The 16,983-nt window shown below is 30.5% G+C and overlaps 3 protein-coding genes across 3 annotated transcripts; 1 reads left to right on the top strand and 2 right to left on the bottom strand.

Moving 5' to 3' along the window:
* The first annotated feature begins 1,200 nt into the window (after positions 1 to 1,200).
* LOC106775583 lies at positions 1,201 to 1,992 on the top strand. Its single transcript, XM_014662729.2, has one exon. It carries the CDS (start codon positions 1,386 to 1,388, stop codon positions 1,746 to 1,748), a length of 363 nt encoding a protein of 120 aa, XP_014518215.2. The 5' UTR covers positions 1,201 to 1,385; the 3' UTR covers positions 1,749 to 1,992.
* Positions 1,993 to 3,880: 1,888 nt separating this feature from the next.
* LOC106774908 (protein DETOXIFICATION 40-like) lies at positions 3,881 to 7,584 on the bottom strand. The gene is made up of 7 exons (XM_014661933.2): positions 7,237 to 7,584; positions 6,522 to 7,153; positions 5,951 to 6,007; positions 5,634 to 5,872; positions 5,259 to 5,377; positions 4,362 to 4,448; positions 3,881 to 4,019 (listed from the first exon to the last, which is right to left on the bottom strand). Exons 1-7 carry the CDS (start codon positions 7,561 to 7,563, stop codon positions 3,954 to 3,956), a joined length of 1,527 nt encoding a protein of 508 aa, XP_014517419.2. The 5' UTR covers positions 7,564 to 7,584; the 3' UTR covers positions 3,881 to 3,953.
* Positions 7,585 to 11,462: 3,878 nt separating this feature from the next.
* LOC106774408 (protein DETOXIFICATION 40) lies at positions 11,463 to 16,936 on the bottom strand. Its single transcript, XM_014661394.2, has 8 exons — positions 16,821 to 16,936; positions 14,518 to 14,867; positions 13,789 to 14,420; positions 12,634 to 12,690; positions 12,315 to 12,553; positions 12,082 to 12,200; positions 11,849 to 11,935; positions 11,463 to 11,664 (listed from the first exon to the last, which is right to left on the bottom strand). The coding sequence occupies exons 2-8, from the start codon at positions 14,830 to 14,832 to the stop codon at positions 11,599 to 11,601; spliced, it is 1,515 nt and encodes a 504-aa protein (XP_014516880.1). The 5' UTR covers positions 14,833 to 14,867; positions 16,821 to 16,936; the 3' UTR covers positions 11,463 to 11,598.
* Positions 16,937 to 16,983: the final 47 nt, after the last annotated feature.

Raw genomic sequence — 16,983 nt, 5'->3', positions numbered from 1 at the left:
TAGTTTTAATGATTTTGAATAATTTCATTTTCTTTAAGAAGTGGTGCCAAATAAAGTAGGAATATAAGAATGGGATTGAAAGATCCCCCACCCTTAGAAATTTGGTCTGCTTTACACCGTGCAAGACTCATGCTTTTCTCAAATTGTTCTTTGACTTAAAAGAGTTTCTTTGACTTCAGAAGTGCTTCCATCATTAGAAAGAAAGCAACTATACCACAATTAAATCAATGTTTGAATTTCACAATATGCTTCTTCTAGTCGGTGATATTACAAATTCCATCGCTATTCACACCACAACCTATTATTTCTTTTAAATATTATATAAAAATGAAAAACTTATTATTTTAAGATTTTAAATAAAAAAGATGGAATTCATATTTTATTAATGTTTATATCCTCCAAATAAACCTCTTTCATTATAAATCTAACAAATTCTTGGATTGAGAATAGTGTCCATGAATCTAATTTTTTTTTATTAATGATATTATTATAATCAAAATAATTTATGAATATATAATTACAATTATTGTGGTCAACGTATAATTTTTAAATTGCTATAATCACACACTAACCAAACCTCCCGCAGGCCGAACACCTCATTAAGGTCCCTCCGTTTACTTCTTTGCCACACAGTTTCAATTTCACGTCACAGTGTTGAGCAAATTAGAAAAGTTCACTTTCTTAAATTTACTAATACAAATTGAGGAAATAAAAAGTTACTAGCTGAGTCCAAATCCATCACACTAGTTAGATGTTTTAAATTTGGAGTTGTAATTATACTTCTTAAGTTGGAAGAGATTGGAAGTTAGTTTGTGACTAATTTGTTAGTCTAAACATAAACATGATGTAATCATCTTACTTTCATTCTTTTATAGCTTTTCTAGGTTTCTTCCGACTTATATATAAAAAGACAACTAAGCTTATTAAATTATTAGTTGACTTTAATTCACAAGTACTAACTACAATAATTATGATTTTTTTTTCTCTTTCTTTTCTTTAAAAAATACGATTTAACAAATAGTTTTTTAATCCTTAATCTTTCATATATTATTAACAATCTAGTATAAATTATCACTTGTTGTGATAAAGAAGTAATTATTTGGATAGCTAACTGTGCGATAAATTAAAACTATAAAATTAACCAAACTCATAATGGGTATCCGAAATTGAATTGTATAGTTGATGATTAAGTAATAATGGTTGAAGTTGTCCTTTCCATGGCAGTTTGTATTTGAGGAGAAGGATTCATTATGAGAAAATGATACAGGCCAGTTCAGGCACAGTCATGATCTCCATTATTTTCAACAAAAAATTAGTGCACATGACATCCTTCAATGGCCCCACCACCCAAAACTATACTATAAATTTTAGTTTCAGAGCTCTGTATGCTTATCAACTTCACTCTCTCACTCCAGAAAAAGAGAAGAATGGATCTGTGTAGGAGGTCTTATGCTTACTCAAAGGTGGATAAGGAGGACCCTCAAGACATAATCCACAGAAGGGCACAGTTTCTGATCCACAAGGTGTTGGAGAAAGCAGATTCACGCAGAAAACCGTCATGTCTCAGACTCAGAATTTCTAAGTTGAAGATTAAGATTGGGAAGAGGCTAATGAGGCTGAGGAAGCGAATTATATCAGGTGTTTCCACAGTCAGACTTGGCATTCATGGACACTTCATCACTCAACTCAGAACATGGAAGAGAATCTTTGGCAGAGGAAGACAGTCACAGACCCTCATCAACGCATGACGACTACCTTTAGTAGGAAACAAATGTTTCATGTTTCTGTCTTGTTTTGTTTTTATGTGTTTTCTTTAGCTGATACAAAAGAGTGTTAAATCATATCAGTTCTGCCTGTAGATCAATTTTGAGTTGTTCCTCTTTTGGTACTTTGAGGTAGATGAAACAACAATTTCTGTCTCTTGTGAAATAAGTTTCATTATAAATATTATTAAACGCTTGAGTTGAAATATTGAAAAGGTTTCTGTCATATACAACTAGGCACGACTTTAATCAGAGACAAAGGACACAACTCAACTAACTTATATTTCTTCTGTTCAGTTTTACATTGAAACATACAGTTAAAAATAAAGCAGTATTGAAATGCTGCAATCGCTGATGTGGTTTTGCACAAGTGACAGACAATAATTTAATGATGAAAAGGACACGCTATGACATTGGGAGTGGACGGTGCAGTGGTTAATCATCTGATGGTGGAAAGCCTTCTAATTCATTGTCTGGTTGATCTCAATCTGTGTCCGATAATATATTATTTAATAGAGACAATCACAAATAGAACTTCATTCTGATCAAATAAACTAAAAGGATGTTATATTTATTGAATTCGTTTTTGTTTTGTTCCTTTATCTAGGAAGAGTAATTGGATAAATAGTTATGTATGGAAGACGAAATAGAAGTCTTAATTCTTAAGGTGAAGTAGTAGCTGGTAAACATGGGTACAAGTTAGGATTGTTTGATTCTAAGATCTGAATGTGAATTAAAATAATAATAAGGTGTGAAAGTAAGTGGAAGCATTAATGAGAATAATAATTATTGGAGAAAAGAGTCAACTGGTCAAATAGAGGTTCCACTACACTACCTTGGTGATCCAGCAAGTAATTCTGTACACTTGTCTCCATTAAATAATTGGGTATGCAACCAAATGTTCCCATTGGTGTTGCAAGAACCCAGCCTGGCTAGTAAATATGAGACATCTTTTGTATTTTCTCAATTAAGAATTCTTCCTTGTGAGAAAATTCAGATTAGATTGAACAAGTTTTGTGAGGATTACTGAAAGGGACCATTGAAGATGGTAGAAAATAATGAGCCCAGCGCGGTTCATGTACAGCACATTTCTTTGAAAAGTACATGTTATCGTATGAACACCCTCAACTCCACCCCACCACTACCACGCTTTCACGTTTCGGAAGTGTTTCAATCTCACCAAAGTCAATGCATCCACAATTCAATTTTCATCACATTCACTCCTCACACTGCACACCAAACTCGCCAACGGTGAGGGTATACATCTTTACCCCCCACAAAACCGGTTTAATGTAATCTATATCCAATTTTCAACATACATTTTCATACATTTTAAATTTAATTTAATTTCACAAAATTAATTTGATTATCGATTTTTAAAATAAGATTTAAATTCAACTATATAAATTAGTCTTATGACGCGAATCTTCTAATAATATATATTATCAAAACTAACTTATCTTAATTTAACAAAATGAGGATCAAAATATAAAATATGATTAATAGAAAAACTACAATATTTATTTATAATAAGACTTACTTATGAGCTAATATTTCATATAAAACAACTTAAATATATCACTTATGAGAACATGTATTAATGAACCATCAAATCAAATTGTAAAAAAAAATATCCCTTTGAAAACTTTTTTATGATAAAATTTAATAAGTTTTTTGAATTATTTTATTAAAAGTTCCACATTGATTAAAAATAAAGATAAATTAATATATATATATATATATATATATATAAGTTATTAATATGATATTTTTATTACTGACTGAGTTTTGTTAAAAATGTCACAAGTTAAAAAGTTTTAAAATAAATAAAAATTCATAACAATAATGAATAGAAAAATCAACCTTAATTTCCAAAACAAAAGCATTTGCCCAAGTTAATTATGCTACCTCCTTCTCATAATTAACGTACACATAATAGTGTTAAGTGCATTAATCATTTTACTTTTTTTTATATGTTTTTCTTCATTATGAAATATATAAACAGAAGTTATACGAAAAATATAATTGAATTGAATAGAAGTTACAAAAACAACATAAGTAATGACGGTACTTTTTTTATAAGTACCATACAATTGTTTTTGTCTCATATTAAATATCTCAAAATAGTAGTTAAGTACAAAACTGTATTAGCAATTTATTTATTTTTTTCATTTTAGAAGAAGTTGCATCTCAACTCTGAACTTTGACCTGCTTCTTGTGCTCCCACTTTTCCAATCGTTCCTTTGTTGTATTCACCTATGTTCATAGTCATGGAATAATTAAGATAGTTTTTTCTTTTTAATACTATTGGTTAATAAAAAGGTGATGGAGAAACCAATAATTTCCAATACATTTAGAATATGTAACTCAAACTTTCTCAAGTCTTTCCATAAAACAAAATATATTAATAAGCAACTAAATAAATTTCAGACAATTATGTGAAAATAAACAAAAAAAAATGACAAAGTAAATTTATGTGTTTTCCTATTTCTTTCAATACTGTTTTTTATTTTCATTATATTTGGAAATACTTTTGAAATTGAATATTGAGTGATAGTGGTTAATCACGATGATTAGTGATTGATAAAGTAATATTACCTCTTTACCCCAATCAGTGCGAAGTGTGATCCATAACAAGATGAGGGTCTGCAACGTTGTTCCCCCGATCATTCCGGACCATATTCCCTATATATTATTGCAGTCAAAACAATTCTTTCATAAATTCATACACCACAAATTCAAAAATTAATTTCAAATTCGATCTTTCTCCTAAAAAAAACCAAGTATAATTTAAAAATATATGTTACACGATACAGAGTTAATATTATTTATTTTGCTGTATAAATCATTAAAAAATCAGTAACTGTAAAATATAATTAAAAAATTAGTGATTTTATACATATAGTTTTAAAGGTAAATAATCAATTTAAGGTACAGATATATTTAACTTTTAGCACTAAAAAAAGTATAATGTTAACACTATTAAATTTTGTTAATTTTATTTAAACTTCACTAATTATTGAAATAGTTAAAAATATTTTTTTATATTTATTAATTATCACATACATTTATTAAATAAATTAATGTTGACATGCAATCAATCTTAAAGAAAATATTTTATCCTTTAATATTGACATTGATAATATATTAATAACAAACATCTTCTCAATTATATTAACAATTAATGTAGTTCAAACAATACTAAGAAAATTAACATTTATATTTCTTTTCTCTCATTATACCAAAGACAAAATATGGTAATAATTAAACTATTTATCCTAGTTTTAAAATAATAATTACAAAATCAACAATTTCATTATTCACTATAATTTTCAACAAGTAGTATATAAAATTACACTGAGAAAATTTTAATTGAACACATTATATAAAATGTATTTTTATTAAATATTTTTACAAAAATAAGACAACAAATAAATAATATTTTGTTTATATGCATACAGTAAATGATTTACAAGGCCCAATAAATACGTTTACCTGTACACCTAGGCTGAACATGAAGCCCAAAATACAACCCAAAGGAACTCCTATCAAATAATAACAGCCCACATTGACATAGGCTACAGTGGTTTGCCATCCGCACCCAACAGCCACTCCTAGAAAAAACAGGTTATAAAAAATATTTATTGAAAATATTAAATAAATAAAAAATATTCTTTGACATATTTAATTTTTTTTTTCATTCATTTGATGCCATCTTACTTTTTATTCTCTTCTATCTTAAAAAGATACAAAAGTTTATATTTTTATAATATTATATATTTATATTTTGTGTTAAATCAACGTAAAAGTGTATTATATATAATTAGTTAAATAAATAAATATATAAATAGGGACGAAGTTAGTTACTACCAGATAGGACAGGTTGGATTCCATTGAGAATGAGAGTAACGGCCAAATAGGGACAGAGGTCTGAGACAGCGTTGGCCACTGTCTCGCCATCTGTGAATGCATAACTCAAAACCTTACGCAGAGCAAGGATCATCACTGCTTCTATCACACCAATCATCAATGACAACATATTCACCACAATAACTGAGAATGCTGCAGATTTCGGATGCCCAGCTCCCAACTCGTTACTAACCCTCACACTGTTACATTACATACAACAATCATCACATCTTTATCATACATACACATGCTGCAAAATCAATTCACAGAACCCTCACCTTGCAGCTGCATTAAATCCAATTCCTATGTTCAGCATCAACCCTGCTATTGACATGCTGCATGCACTCTTAAGGTTATTTCTTACCAAATACATTTTCTTTTTCTTTTACTTTTCATACTTTATGGGACATTCATACTGTTTACTAAAACAATCCTATATACTGTAACTTTTATTCAATTTTAATGAAATTGCTACATTTTAAATATATTATATAAATCAGAAAGTAATATTTTAGTTAGAATCATGATTTTATAATGAATAAGACATACCTCTTAAATATATTTTTAGAATTTTTAAAAAAGATGTAGTATTTTAAAAAATATGACTTTTATTTTATTTTTCTTATTAGAACGGTAGGTCTTCTTTTAAATCTGTTTGTTAGTATATGTTTGTTTTCCCTGTGTTCAGGGTGAGATGGAAAACAAAATTCTTTCAATAATAAAAGGGGAAAAAAATACTTATCTAAAATTGTATATATATTATGAAGATGAAATTTAGAAGTGGGACATGATTATTATGATTAGTAGTGTTAATATAGTTAGCAAGTGACTAAAGCAGGATTTACTTACCAAACAGAGATAGAATCAAGAGAAAGCTGAGGATTGTCAAGCAAGCCGGTAATCAGCACGAGCACCTGAAAATACCACGTTTCCAAACACAGCATAACAGCAGAGGCGGCCGAGAGCTTAACAAAAGCCCAAAGCCCAGATAAGGCCTCAATGCTAAGCCCAGTCCACGTCCGCTTAAACCTGGGGGCAAGAACTATGTACAGAAACTGGGCCACTACTATGATCCACCAAGACAAGCTGAGTGTCAAGGAGGAGCCTATGAGCCCAATCTTCAACCAGTACACCACCACCCAACTCAGGAGGACATGGAGCAGCAACGTAGCCCCGGAGATGTAAGTGCTTGGCGCCACCACACTCTGCGCCTGCAGAAACTTCTGTATGGGGAAGTTCACCGCGTAAGCGTAGATCTGTGGGATCAAACCGTACACAAAAACCTTGGCAACCGAAGCAAGCTCAGGGGGTTCACCCAGCAAGAGAAGAATGGGCTCGCAGAAGATATACGCCACCGTTAAGGGAATCCCAGTTACAACTAAAACGATAATTGCTCTCTGCATGTATACTCCCAACATCTCATGCTTATTTGCTCCGTAGGCTTGTCCGCATAAAGTCTCCACAGCACTTCCCATACCCAGCTAAACCAATTATCACACACAAAACAAATAAATAATCATATACACATGACAGAGTTGGTAAATGGTGATCCATATAGATTTACCATTAGGCCGAAGGCGAAGAGCTGAATGCCACTGTTCCCAAGGTTGGCTGCAGCGAGTTGGAGATTTCCGAGGTGGCCGAGGAATGCTCGAGTGATGTAGGACATGAGGCTGTTGATGATATAAACGAGGATTGCAGGTCCTGCAAGGGGAAATAGGAGGTTTAGTTCGATCCATGCGGCTGAGAGGAGGCGCTTGGAGCAGGTTGTGGTGGTTTCTGATAGCACTTCTTCCAGACGTGAATCTGCTGCGTGTGATGATTCGTCGTCATGGCTTGAGATAACGAACGCTTCATGCACTTCCTCTTCATATTCCATGTCTCTCTTCATTCACTTTCTAACCCTTCAACAATAAAATATTAAACTAAATTATAAATAAAAGTTTAATAAAACTGGCTATAAAGTAGCACTGCAAATTTTCCAAACAAAATCCCGACATACCTACACCTAACAACCAAATAAATATAAATAAATAAACAATACTTTTTACAAAATTTTTCTAAATTCTCCTTTTTACTTAATATGTATTTTTTTTTATATAAAAAAGTATATATCTAGATAGACTGGGAATCAGCTAATAGAAAAATAATCTCTTTAAATTTTTGAATAAATTATTAAAATTATTTTTTTAAGTTAAAATTATTTCATTTTGATCACAATTCTTTACCGAGACACAAAATTCATGCTTAATGACATCAACTCCTAATCACGTGATAATTAGGTGTGATAATTAGGTTCAAGTTATAACAATGAAATGATTCGAATAAAAATTATAAAAGTTTATGAATGATTTGATTGAAATCTATATTATTATTTATATTATCATTATAAATTGTAATACTTATTATTATCATTATTATATGACTTTTCCTGTGTTTTTTTTATATAAGAGGAAGGAAAGTTTAGAAAATAAAAAATATAGCAGTTTATTTTATCTTTTTTTTTTTTTTTTCAATTTCGTCTCAAATGTATGCTTCCCTAGTTTCTGTCCTTGGAAACAAACAGGGCTAGTGTTGTGTTATAATAATTATTTATAAGGTGCTATAATTACTTTCCTGATTCATTTAAAAGAGAATATAAAAACATCTGAACCTCAAATTATTGAGAAAGGAGAAAAATATAATTGCTTCAACTTGTCTTTATTATTTATTTTTGTCAAACTTCGGTTACCAAGTGCTACAAGTTATTAAGAAATACTTCTTGAATAAGAGAAAATGGAATAAATAACGATCAAATTATTCTTAAATGTAACAAGATTTGATATAAAACAACTTTAAAATATGATGCATGGGGAGACACATCAATCGACCATCGAATAAAAATTATAAAAGAAAAAATCCCATTAGTTAGTGTTTGATAAACTTTTTTATGACAATAAGTTTTTTTAATGCGTGTCTCTAATGAGTTTTTGTAAAGAATGTGTCAAGTTATTACAATGTTTTTAAGGAAATAAAAATCCATAATAACAAAACAAAAATAATAAACTTTACATGATCAAAGAAAAAAAATGTTTAAAATATAAGTAGAGATTTAAAAAGATTAATAACGTAAAAGGTAATCTTCAACTGACAATTTGGAACATATTCAAAATAATATAAAGAACCATTTACAACAAATTAAAATCATGAAGGTATATGCCAAAATACATTTTTGAATTTATCCAAAGTTTTTGAAGTCAAAGTTGGTTTAAGCATGATAGGCTTTTAGGATTTTTAGTCTAATTCAATCCCAGTTTGTAAGGTTACAATTCACTTATATATTATAAATTGACCTTATCTCTAATCGATACGAGACTCCAACGTAAGAAGTCAAAATAAAATTAAAGACTCCTTTGATAAATACAAAATGTGATTTCTCAAAAATTTGTATGAGTTCTTGAAATGTAATGACTAAAATAGCCACTGATATTAATGATCCACATAAAAGAGTTGTATAACCCAATATCATCATACTTACGTGCATCATTAACCAATGGGACTGTAAAGCAGGCACTAATTTGAAGGATTCATGCATTTCGGTTAAAAGACCCGAAGTAGCAAAGCCTTGGNTAAAAAGAATACTTGGTGTTATTATGGTATTGAAATAGTAATTTTTTTTTTTTTTTAAGCAAAGAACCATATAAAAGATAGAAAAAGTCCATGAAAGAAATATTAATGATTCATATTTAACACTTCTCAAAGCTTATTAAAGAATGTTTTTTAAATTAAAAAAAAACATTTAAAATGAAATGTTTATTCAAAAAATGTCTTAGGGGTATTTGATCCACTACAATTAAGTAGATATTTATAATGTTTACTATGTTAGTTAAAATAATTTTAAGTAGATTTATAATAAATATAATAAAAAAATATTTATTTAAATCTTAAGTTTGTAAATTAAATCCCAAGTAAAACAATTATAAAATTTCAAAAAATATATAAGAATACAATAAGTTATTGGAATTGGGTTTCACTTATATCACTCTTATGTTGCGTAATATTATCTATTTATAAAAGTGATTCTAAATTACTTCGATACACTTAGAAATTCCAAATATATGTTAGTTCAGTAATTAATTTAATTCCATAATTTATCAAATGAGAGTTCATGTAATAAGTTTAAGAACTTGTTCAACTAAAACTTCAAATCTATTTTTAACCTTTATATAATTATTCCTCAAAACAGTTTTAGAAAATATTTTTCAACTTCAATTTAAATGAAAAAAGTTACCATTTAGAATGAAATTAAATCACTGATATTATTGAGTAATAAACATGACATATAATAAAAGTTTAACGAATTGCATTGAATTCCAACAAAAAGAAGGATTAGTTATTTATAATAATAAGAGTGATCACCAAATACATAGAGAAAATGTAGAAGAAGAAATTAATTTTAGAATCTTCATTCCGATATAATTATTGGAGTTTTTCTTTGCTTTATTCTTCATTCACGTTATTAGTGTTTATGTGGTGAAGAGTTAAAACAAAGTATGTCTGAGAGAGAATAATGTCATCGGTGATGATTAAATTAAATTGTTGATGATGAAAGAGATGATAACATATTAAAGGTCAAAACAATGATTTATTAGATTAAAGAATTCTTTATAAGGAAGGAGATGAGGACACAATAAAGAACAAAACGCTTGAAGGAATTGAAAGAAAAGTCAAAGAAATCCTACAACAAAGCAACTATGCTACATTTTTTAAATGGATTAGATCATGAAATTGAAGCGAGTTCGAAGCTCAAATGACAAAAAAAATAAAATTATTTGTGTACTTATAGATTATGGATATTTTAATACTTATTTATATGTGAGTATGATATTATTAGTACTGATAGATATTTAATATTTGAAAAAACAAAATAAAAATTAAATTTATATTAAATTAAGTTTAACTAAAATTAAAATTATTTGATATTTTATCATATTAAATGAAATTAAAGTTAAATTTTAATTTATATTATATTATATTTTATATAATTTTTTAATTTTATTTTAAAAATTTATAAAATATATTTTTAAAAATATTTTTATGTATTCACGTGTATCTACATATCTTAAAATATATGCGAATATCTCTTAAACAAATATCTACACGAATATTAGGTAAGTTTTTTTGTTACGATTTAGATAACAGGTAGATAGTATCTGTACTTAATGTGACTCTTTCCTAAATAAAAGAATATAAAATTTAAAAAAATACATACTCAATAAATTTATAATAGATAGATACTTGATGTGACTCTTTCTTAGTTAAAAGAATACGAAATTTGAAAAAATACATACTCAATCAAAATATGTGAAAAATCTATTATTACAATTTTAGTAATTTTATTTTAATAGTTTATTTTTAATAGATATACTTTATATTTAAACCATAAATGACATAGGACCTCAATATTGTATAAATATTTATACATATTTATTAAAAAATGACACTTAAACAGATACTCACCCTCTTCTATATATAAAAATCTTATTCTCTTATTATTTTGAGCATAAAAATCCTTTTATAAAAAAAATATTTCATCACATTTCAATATTCAAAAGGAAAAAAGTGTTTTTTAACAACCTGCATACGTGACAACTTATAATTGGTCTGTTTTAAATATTTTTTTAAACATAAATTCAAATAGACAAATAGGTGATGACACGTATCCTGTTGTAAAAAAATTATCAAAAAGTGTTATCAAAATACCGTCATCACAAAAACAATTATCAAAATTTCCATAATCCAATCACATGCTACCACTGCCACGCTTCCAAATTCAATAACAACAAAAAGTAAGTACAAGTTCTATAATTAAATATGCTAAAAATATAGTTACGAGTACAACTTTTAGTACCAACTTTTTTTTTTTCCTTTTCCTAGATGAAACATATCAACTCTCAACTTTAGCCTGTTTTTTGTGGTCCCACTTCTCCAATCGTTCCTTTGTTGTACTCACCTATGTTCATAATTTTATCATAAAGTGTCAAAATGAAGGCTAATAAAAAAGGTGGTAGAACAATTAATGTGTATTTAGTTTCATTTACGATGGAGAAACGAATAATTTGCAATACAGATACGTAAGTGTTAAAAATGAATATCGAATCATAATGCTTGATTATAATGACGTATAAGATGATTACCTCTTTATCCCAATCAGTGCGAAGTGTGATCCATAATAAGATGAGAGTTTGCAACATTGTTCCGCCGATCATTCCCGACCATATTCCCTGTATATTAATTATTACATATCAAAACAACTGTATAAAATATTTTTAGCAAAAATATGACAGTAAATAAACAATGCAGTATGAAAATATACTTTATTGATATAAAAATACAGTAATTGTTTGTAAAGCCCAATAAATATTGTTACCTGCACGCCAAGGCCGAAGTTGAAGCCCAAGATGCAACCCAAAGGAACTCCAATCAAATAATAACAGCCCACATTGACATAAGCCACAGTGGCTTGCCATCCGCACCCAACAGCCACTCCTACAAAAAGTAGTCACTCTTAGGGTTATTTTTTCTTACAAAATATTATCATATAAAACATTAATATTTATTTTTTATGATTATTTTATTTTCATAAATGAATGTAAAGAGTACCAGATAGGACGGGTTGAATTCCATTGAGAATGAGAGTAACGGCCAAATAGGGACAGAGATCTGAGACAGCGTTGGCTACTGTTTCACCATCTGTGAAAGCGTAACTTAAAACCCTACGCAGAGCAAGAACTAGCACTGCTTCTATCACACTAATAATGAACGATATCATATTCACCACAATCACTGAGAATGCTGCAGATTTTGGATGCCCAGCCCCCAATTCGTTACTCACCCTCACACTGTTACACATAACAATCATCACATCTTTATCATATAAAAACACCATGCATGCTGCAGAATCAATCCACAAAACCCTCACCTTACAGCTGCATTGAATCCAATTGATATGTTCAGCATCAACCCTGCTATTGACATGCTGCGTACACTCAAAACTCTATGCTCTGTTAGGGTTATTCGTTACCAAATATATCTTCTTTTTTTTCACTTTCCACACTGTATGATCATTCTTCTATTCTCTACTAAAAATGAAGCGGTTTTGCTTACGCTATTTATAAAACGAGTGTAACTTTGATTCAATTTTAATAAAATGGATAGATTTAAAAAAAAAAATTATAAGTGATGAATTCATGTTGTATATACAGAAACACGACTTTAAAAAGAATAAATAGTATTTGTTAAATAAATTTTAGATTGCCAATTATTGTTCCTTCCATTTTAGTGGAATGAGTTTTGCATCATAATTAGATTGTCAATTATTGTTTCTGTAGAAAACATGTCGGTGAGATTTGAGTTTTTCTTTTATCGTGTGATTTATTTGTGTGTAGGTGTTTTATAATTTGTCTTCACTCTTTTTTATATGATTTGTTCTCATTCTTTATTCACAGTCTTCTCTGATTTTCAGTCACTTACCCAAATTGGCCTACTTTACATTTCTCTTTGAAAATTTATTCCCATTTTTCTCGATGATTTATTTTTTTAGTTTATTAAAGTTCACTAAACCTTAAATTTTTGTAAGTTGACTCAGACCTAAATTGAATCATGATTAACCACATTTGTGTCAATTTTCAGAGCTCACATAACACAAAGACCAACATCATTTTTCAAATTGTATACTTTTAGTTTTTCTATTTTTCTCTCTTCTCCCTCTTTTCTCTTATTTTTGTTTTTTTTTCTTTGTTGTAATGAAGAACTCAATTTATGAGATCAATTAGCATAAGATTAAATAAATCAAATTGAATTATTCACCAATCAATCTTCAATCTGAGTTTTAATTTTAGTTTTGATCTTTGTGAAATTAAATTGTAGTTTTTATTTAAAAATTTAAATTACAAATCGATTGAATCTTGAGTTTGTTTATCTGAAATAAAAGATAAATTTTAATATAAATAATTGAAAAAAGTGAAATTGTTTATATAAAATACAACTTTTTATGAAGTGAGATTTCAGAAGTCCGAAATAATTATTATGACTATTAGTGGTAATATAGAAAGTGATTAAAGCAGGATTTACTTACCAAACAGCGATAGAATCAAGAGAAAGCTGAGGATTGTCAAGCAAGCCGGTAATCAGTACAAGCACCTGAAAATACCACGTTTCCAAACACAGCATAACAGCAGAGGCGGCCGAGAGCTTCACAAAAGCCCAAAGCCCAGATAAGGCTTCGATGCTAAGCCCAGTCCACGTCCGCTTAAACCTGGGGGCAAGAACTATGTACAGAAACTGGGCCACTACTATGATCCACCAAGACAAGCTGAGTGTCAAGGAGGAGCCTATGAGCCCAATCTTCAACCAGTACACCACCACCCAACTCAGCAGTACATGGAGCAGCAACGTAGCCCCGGAGATGTAAGTGCTTGGCGCCACCACACTCTGCGCCTGCAGAAACTTCTGTATGGGGAAGTTCACCGCGTAAGCGTAGATCTGTGGGATCAAACCGTACACAAAAACCTTGGCAACCGAAGCAAGCTCAGGGGGTTCACCCAGCAAGAGAAGAATGGGCTCGCAGAAGATATACGCCACCGTTAAGGGAATCCCAGTTACAACTAAAACGATAATTGCTCTCTGCATGTATACTCCCAACATCTCATGCTTATTTGCTCCGTAGGCTTGTCCGCATAAAGTCTCCACAGCACTTCCCATACCCAGCTAAACCAATTACCACACACAAAACAAATAAATAATCACTAGTATTTGTGAGTAGCGAAGATAAAGTTGGTAATGGTGATCCGTATATACAATTTACCATTAGTCCATAGGCGAGGAGCTGAATGCCACTGTTGCCAAGATTGGCCGCAGCGAGTTCGAGGTTTCCAAGGTGGCCGGCGAAGGCTCGAGTGACGAAGGACATGAGGTTGTTGATGACATAAACGATGATTGCAGGTCCTGCAAGGGGAAATAGGAGCTTGAGTTCGATCCATGTGGCTGAGAGGAGTCGCTTGGAGAAGGGTACGGTGGTGTCTGATAGCACTTCTTCCAGACGGGAATCTGTTGCGTGTGATGATCGGTCATCATGGGTTGAGCTCAAGAAGGGTTGGTGTAGTTCCTCTTCCGTTTCCATGTTTTATGTTTCACCACTCCCGTTTTACTTCCAACCTTTTAATAGGTTTAAATAGCAATAAAATATAAAATTAAATTATTTAATTAAAATGTAAACTAATATATTAAATAAAAATAATAATAAAATTAGCTGTAAAGATTAAATTTACGTAGTTGTTGACGGGCCATTACCCTGTCAGAGAAATAAACTTGATAGATACCCATACCACGCAAAACTAAATAAATATAGATAAGCAATACCTTTCCTAAGATTATTTTAACTTAACTTAATATGTATGGCACTTTCATTAATTTTTTAATAAATATCTTAAAACTTACTAACAGTATACATGATTAAAAGATTGTATAAAGTTATTTGTAGAATTTTACAAATTTTAAAATAAATTAGATATCTATTTAAAACAATTATTTTATAAAATACTTTTCATATTTTATCATTTTTTTTCAAAAGGATGCATGTTGAAATAAGTAGCTACCGAAATGAGGCCTAGCTATTAAGTCCAATATGACCATACAGTCAGAGCTTTCGGAATTGAATCACAAATTGCCTCATACTATTCTATTCTTATTTGGTTTTTGCATTGAAGAAGAATGTCTCTCTCTGCCATGCAATCCCTGCCACCATGCATGTTTACAAGATTACCCCAATTAATATATAAAGCTTGGAAACCGGTGCCCGACACTTTTAATTTGCAAAACTATCAGACCATGAAAGCGGGACCCACACTCTCGTACAGGGACGAGATGGACAAACACATTTTAAAGGCAATTAAAAACAAGGAAGAAAATCATGACCCACCAATGCAATTGTGCTTTTGAGATTGAATTTGTTGAATGATATTTTGATAATTCTTTTTTAATAATTTTTTGACAACAGGATTCGTATTATTATTTTATTGGTTTGTTTGAATATTTTAAACGGACCAATTATAGATTATCATGTATGCGTTGTGAAAAAGTTGTCAAAAAAAATTGTTAGAGAATTTTTTCCTTTGTTAAAGAGGTTCTTTTACAAAAATAGTATACTTTTCTACATAAAATATCAAAATGGTCACTCATAAAATTTAAGAGATTTTTTCAAGTAGTGTTTTCTTAGGACGATTTCTAACTTTGATTTGAAAAGAAGTGGTTGGCTTTTGATTTAGATTTTTGGAATTATAATTCGTGAATGTGTTTAATTAAAGTTGTGTGGATGGTAATCAGTTTCGTGTGTGGTTGCACACAAACTTTTATTGGTGGCTTCAATTTCTCCATCAAACAATTGCACAGGGTCATTGAATTTGAGTGCAATTTCACGTCCTACCTTTGCACTGTGCTGCGAGCTAGTTCAAAGCAACGCATTGAAGCTGCTAAACACCCAATGCATGTTTGTTTGAATGGAATCTTTGCAAGTTGAACAAGGGTACACAGAAATGAAGACAGAAACCATAAGGTCCAACCAGCCAACCAAAATGTTTGGTAGACTTCTGATTTAGGACCGCACTAAAGGCTTCTTTGTTTGTTGGTAGCATTATCCACTGACACACTATCACTCTGGAGAGCTTCTTCCCTCTCTGCCCTACTCTACTCTCGTACTCCTCGTGCTCCTCGTGCTCCTCCAAGACCATCATGAACTTGTCCTTAGCATCTTCAACACCCCATCCACTACTACTTCATTCATTTCTCCTACCCAATTCAGTATGACTCAGACCATAAGAACTTAAGCAGAGTCATTGTCATCTTCTAGGCACACTGTCACCTTCACCGTTGAAGATGAACTGGGGACCACCGCCGGTGTCTCAATCAAAGGCACACTCGGTTTACCCTCAGTCACAAAGCTGGGAGAGTCACATGTGCATTCTCTATGATTGTTTTGGGTTTATCTCATTTGGGGTTATCAACATCATATAACATATATATATAACCAGGCAAATCAAAGAACAAGAGTAGAGCAAAACACACCAGAGATAAGAATGTTCGCTATAAAGAGTCAAAGTAATGAAACTTTACCTGCAAGGAAGTGTTTTTGTGGCGTCGGAAAGAAACCGCTCCTCCTCTTATCAGCCCCACCCTTCTTCCAGCCTTGCTTTCTTCCTCTCAGTTGCTCTCTGCTACTAGGTTTTAAAAGGCTCCTCTTTTTTTTGGAACATGCATATATATATATATATATATA

Source organism: Vigna radiata, chromosome 10 (assembly GCF_000741045.1).
Source record: "Vigna radiata var. radiata cultivar VC1973A chromosome 10, Vradiata_ver6, whole genome shotgun sequence".
NCBI classification, from domain to species: Eukaryota; Viridiplantae; Streptophyta; class Magnoliopsida; order Fabales; family Fabaceae; genus Vigna; species Vigna radiata.
The sequence above is the reverse complement of the archived record's forward strand: the minus strand, read 5'-3'. Positions and strand labels throughout refer to the sequence as shown.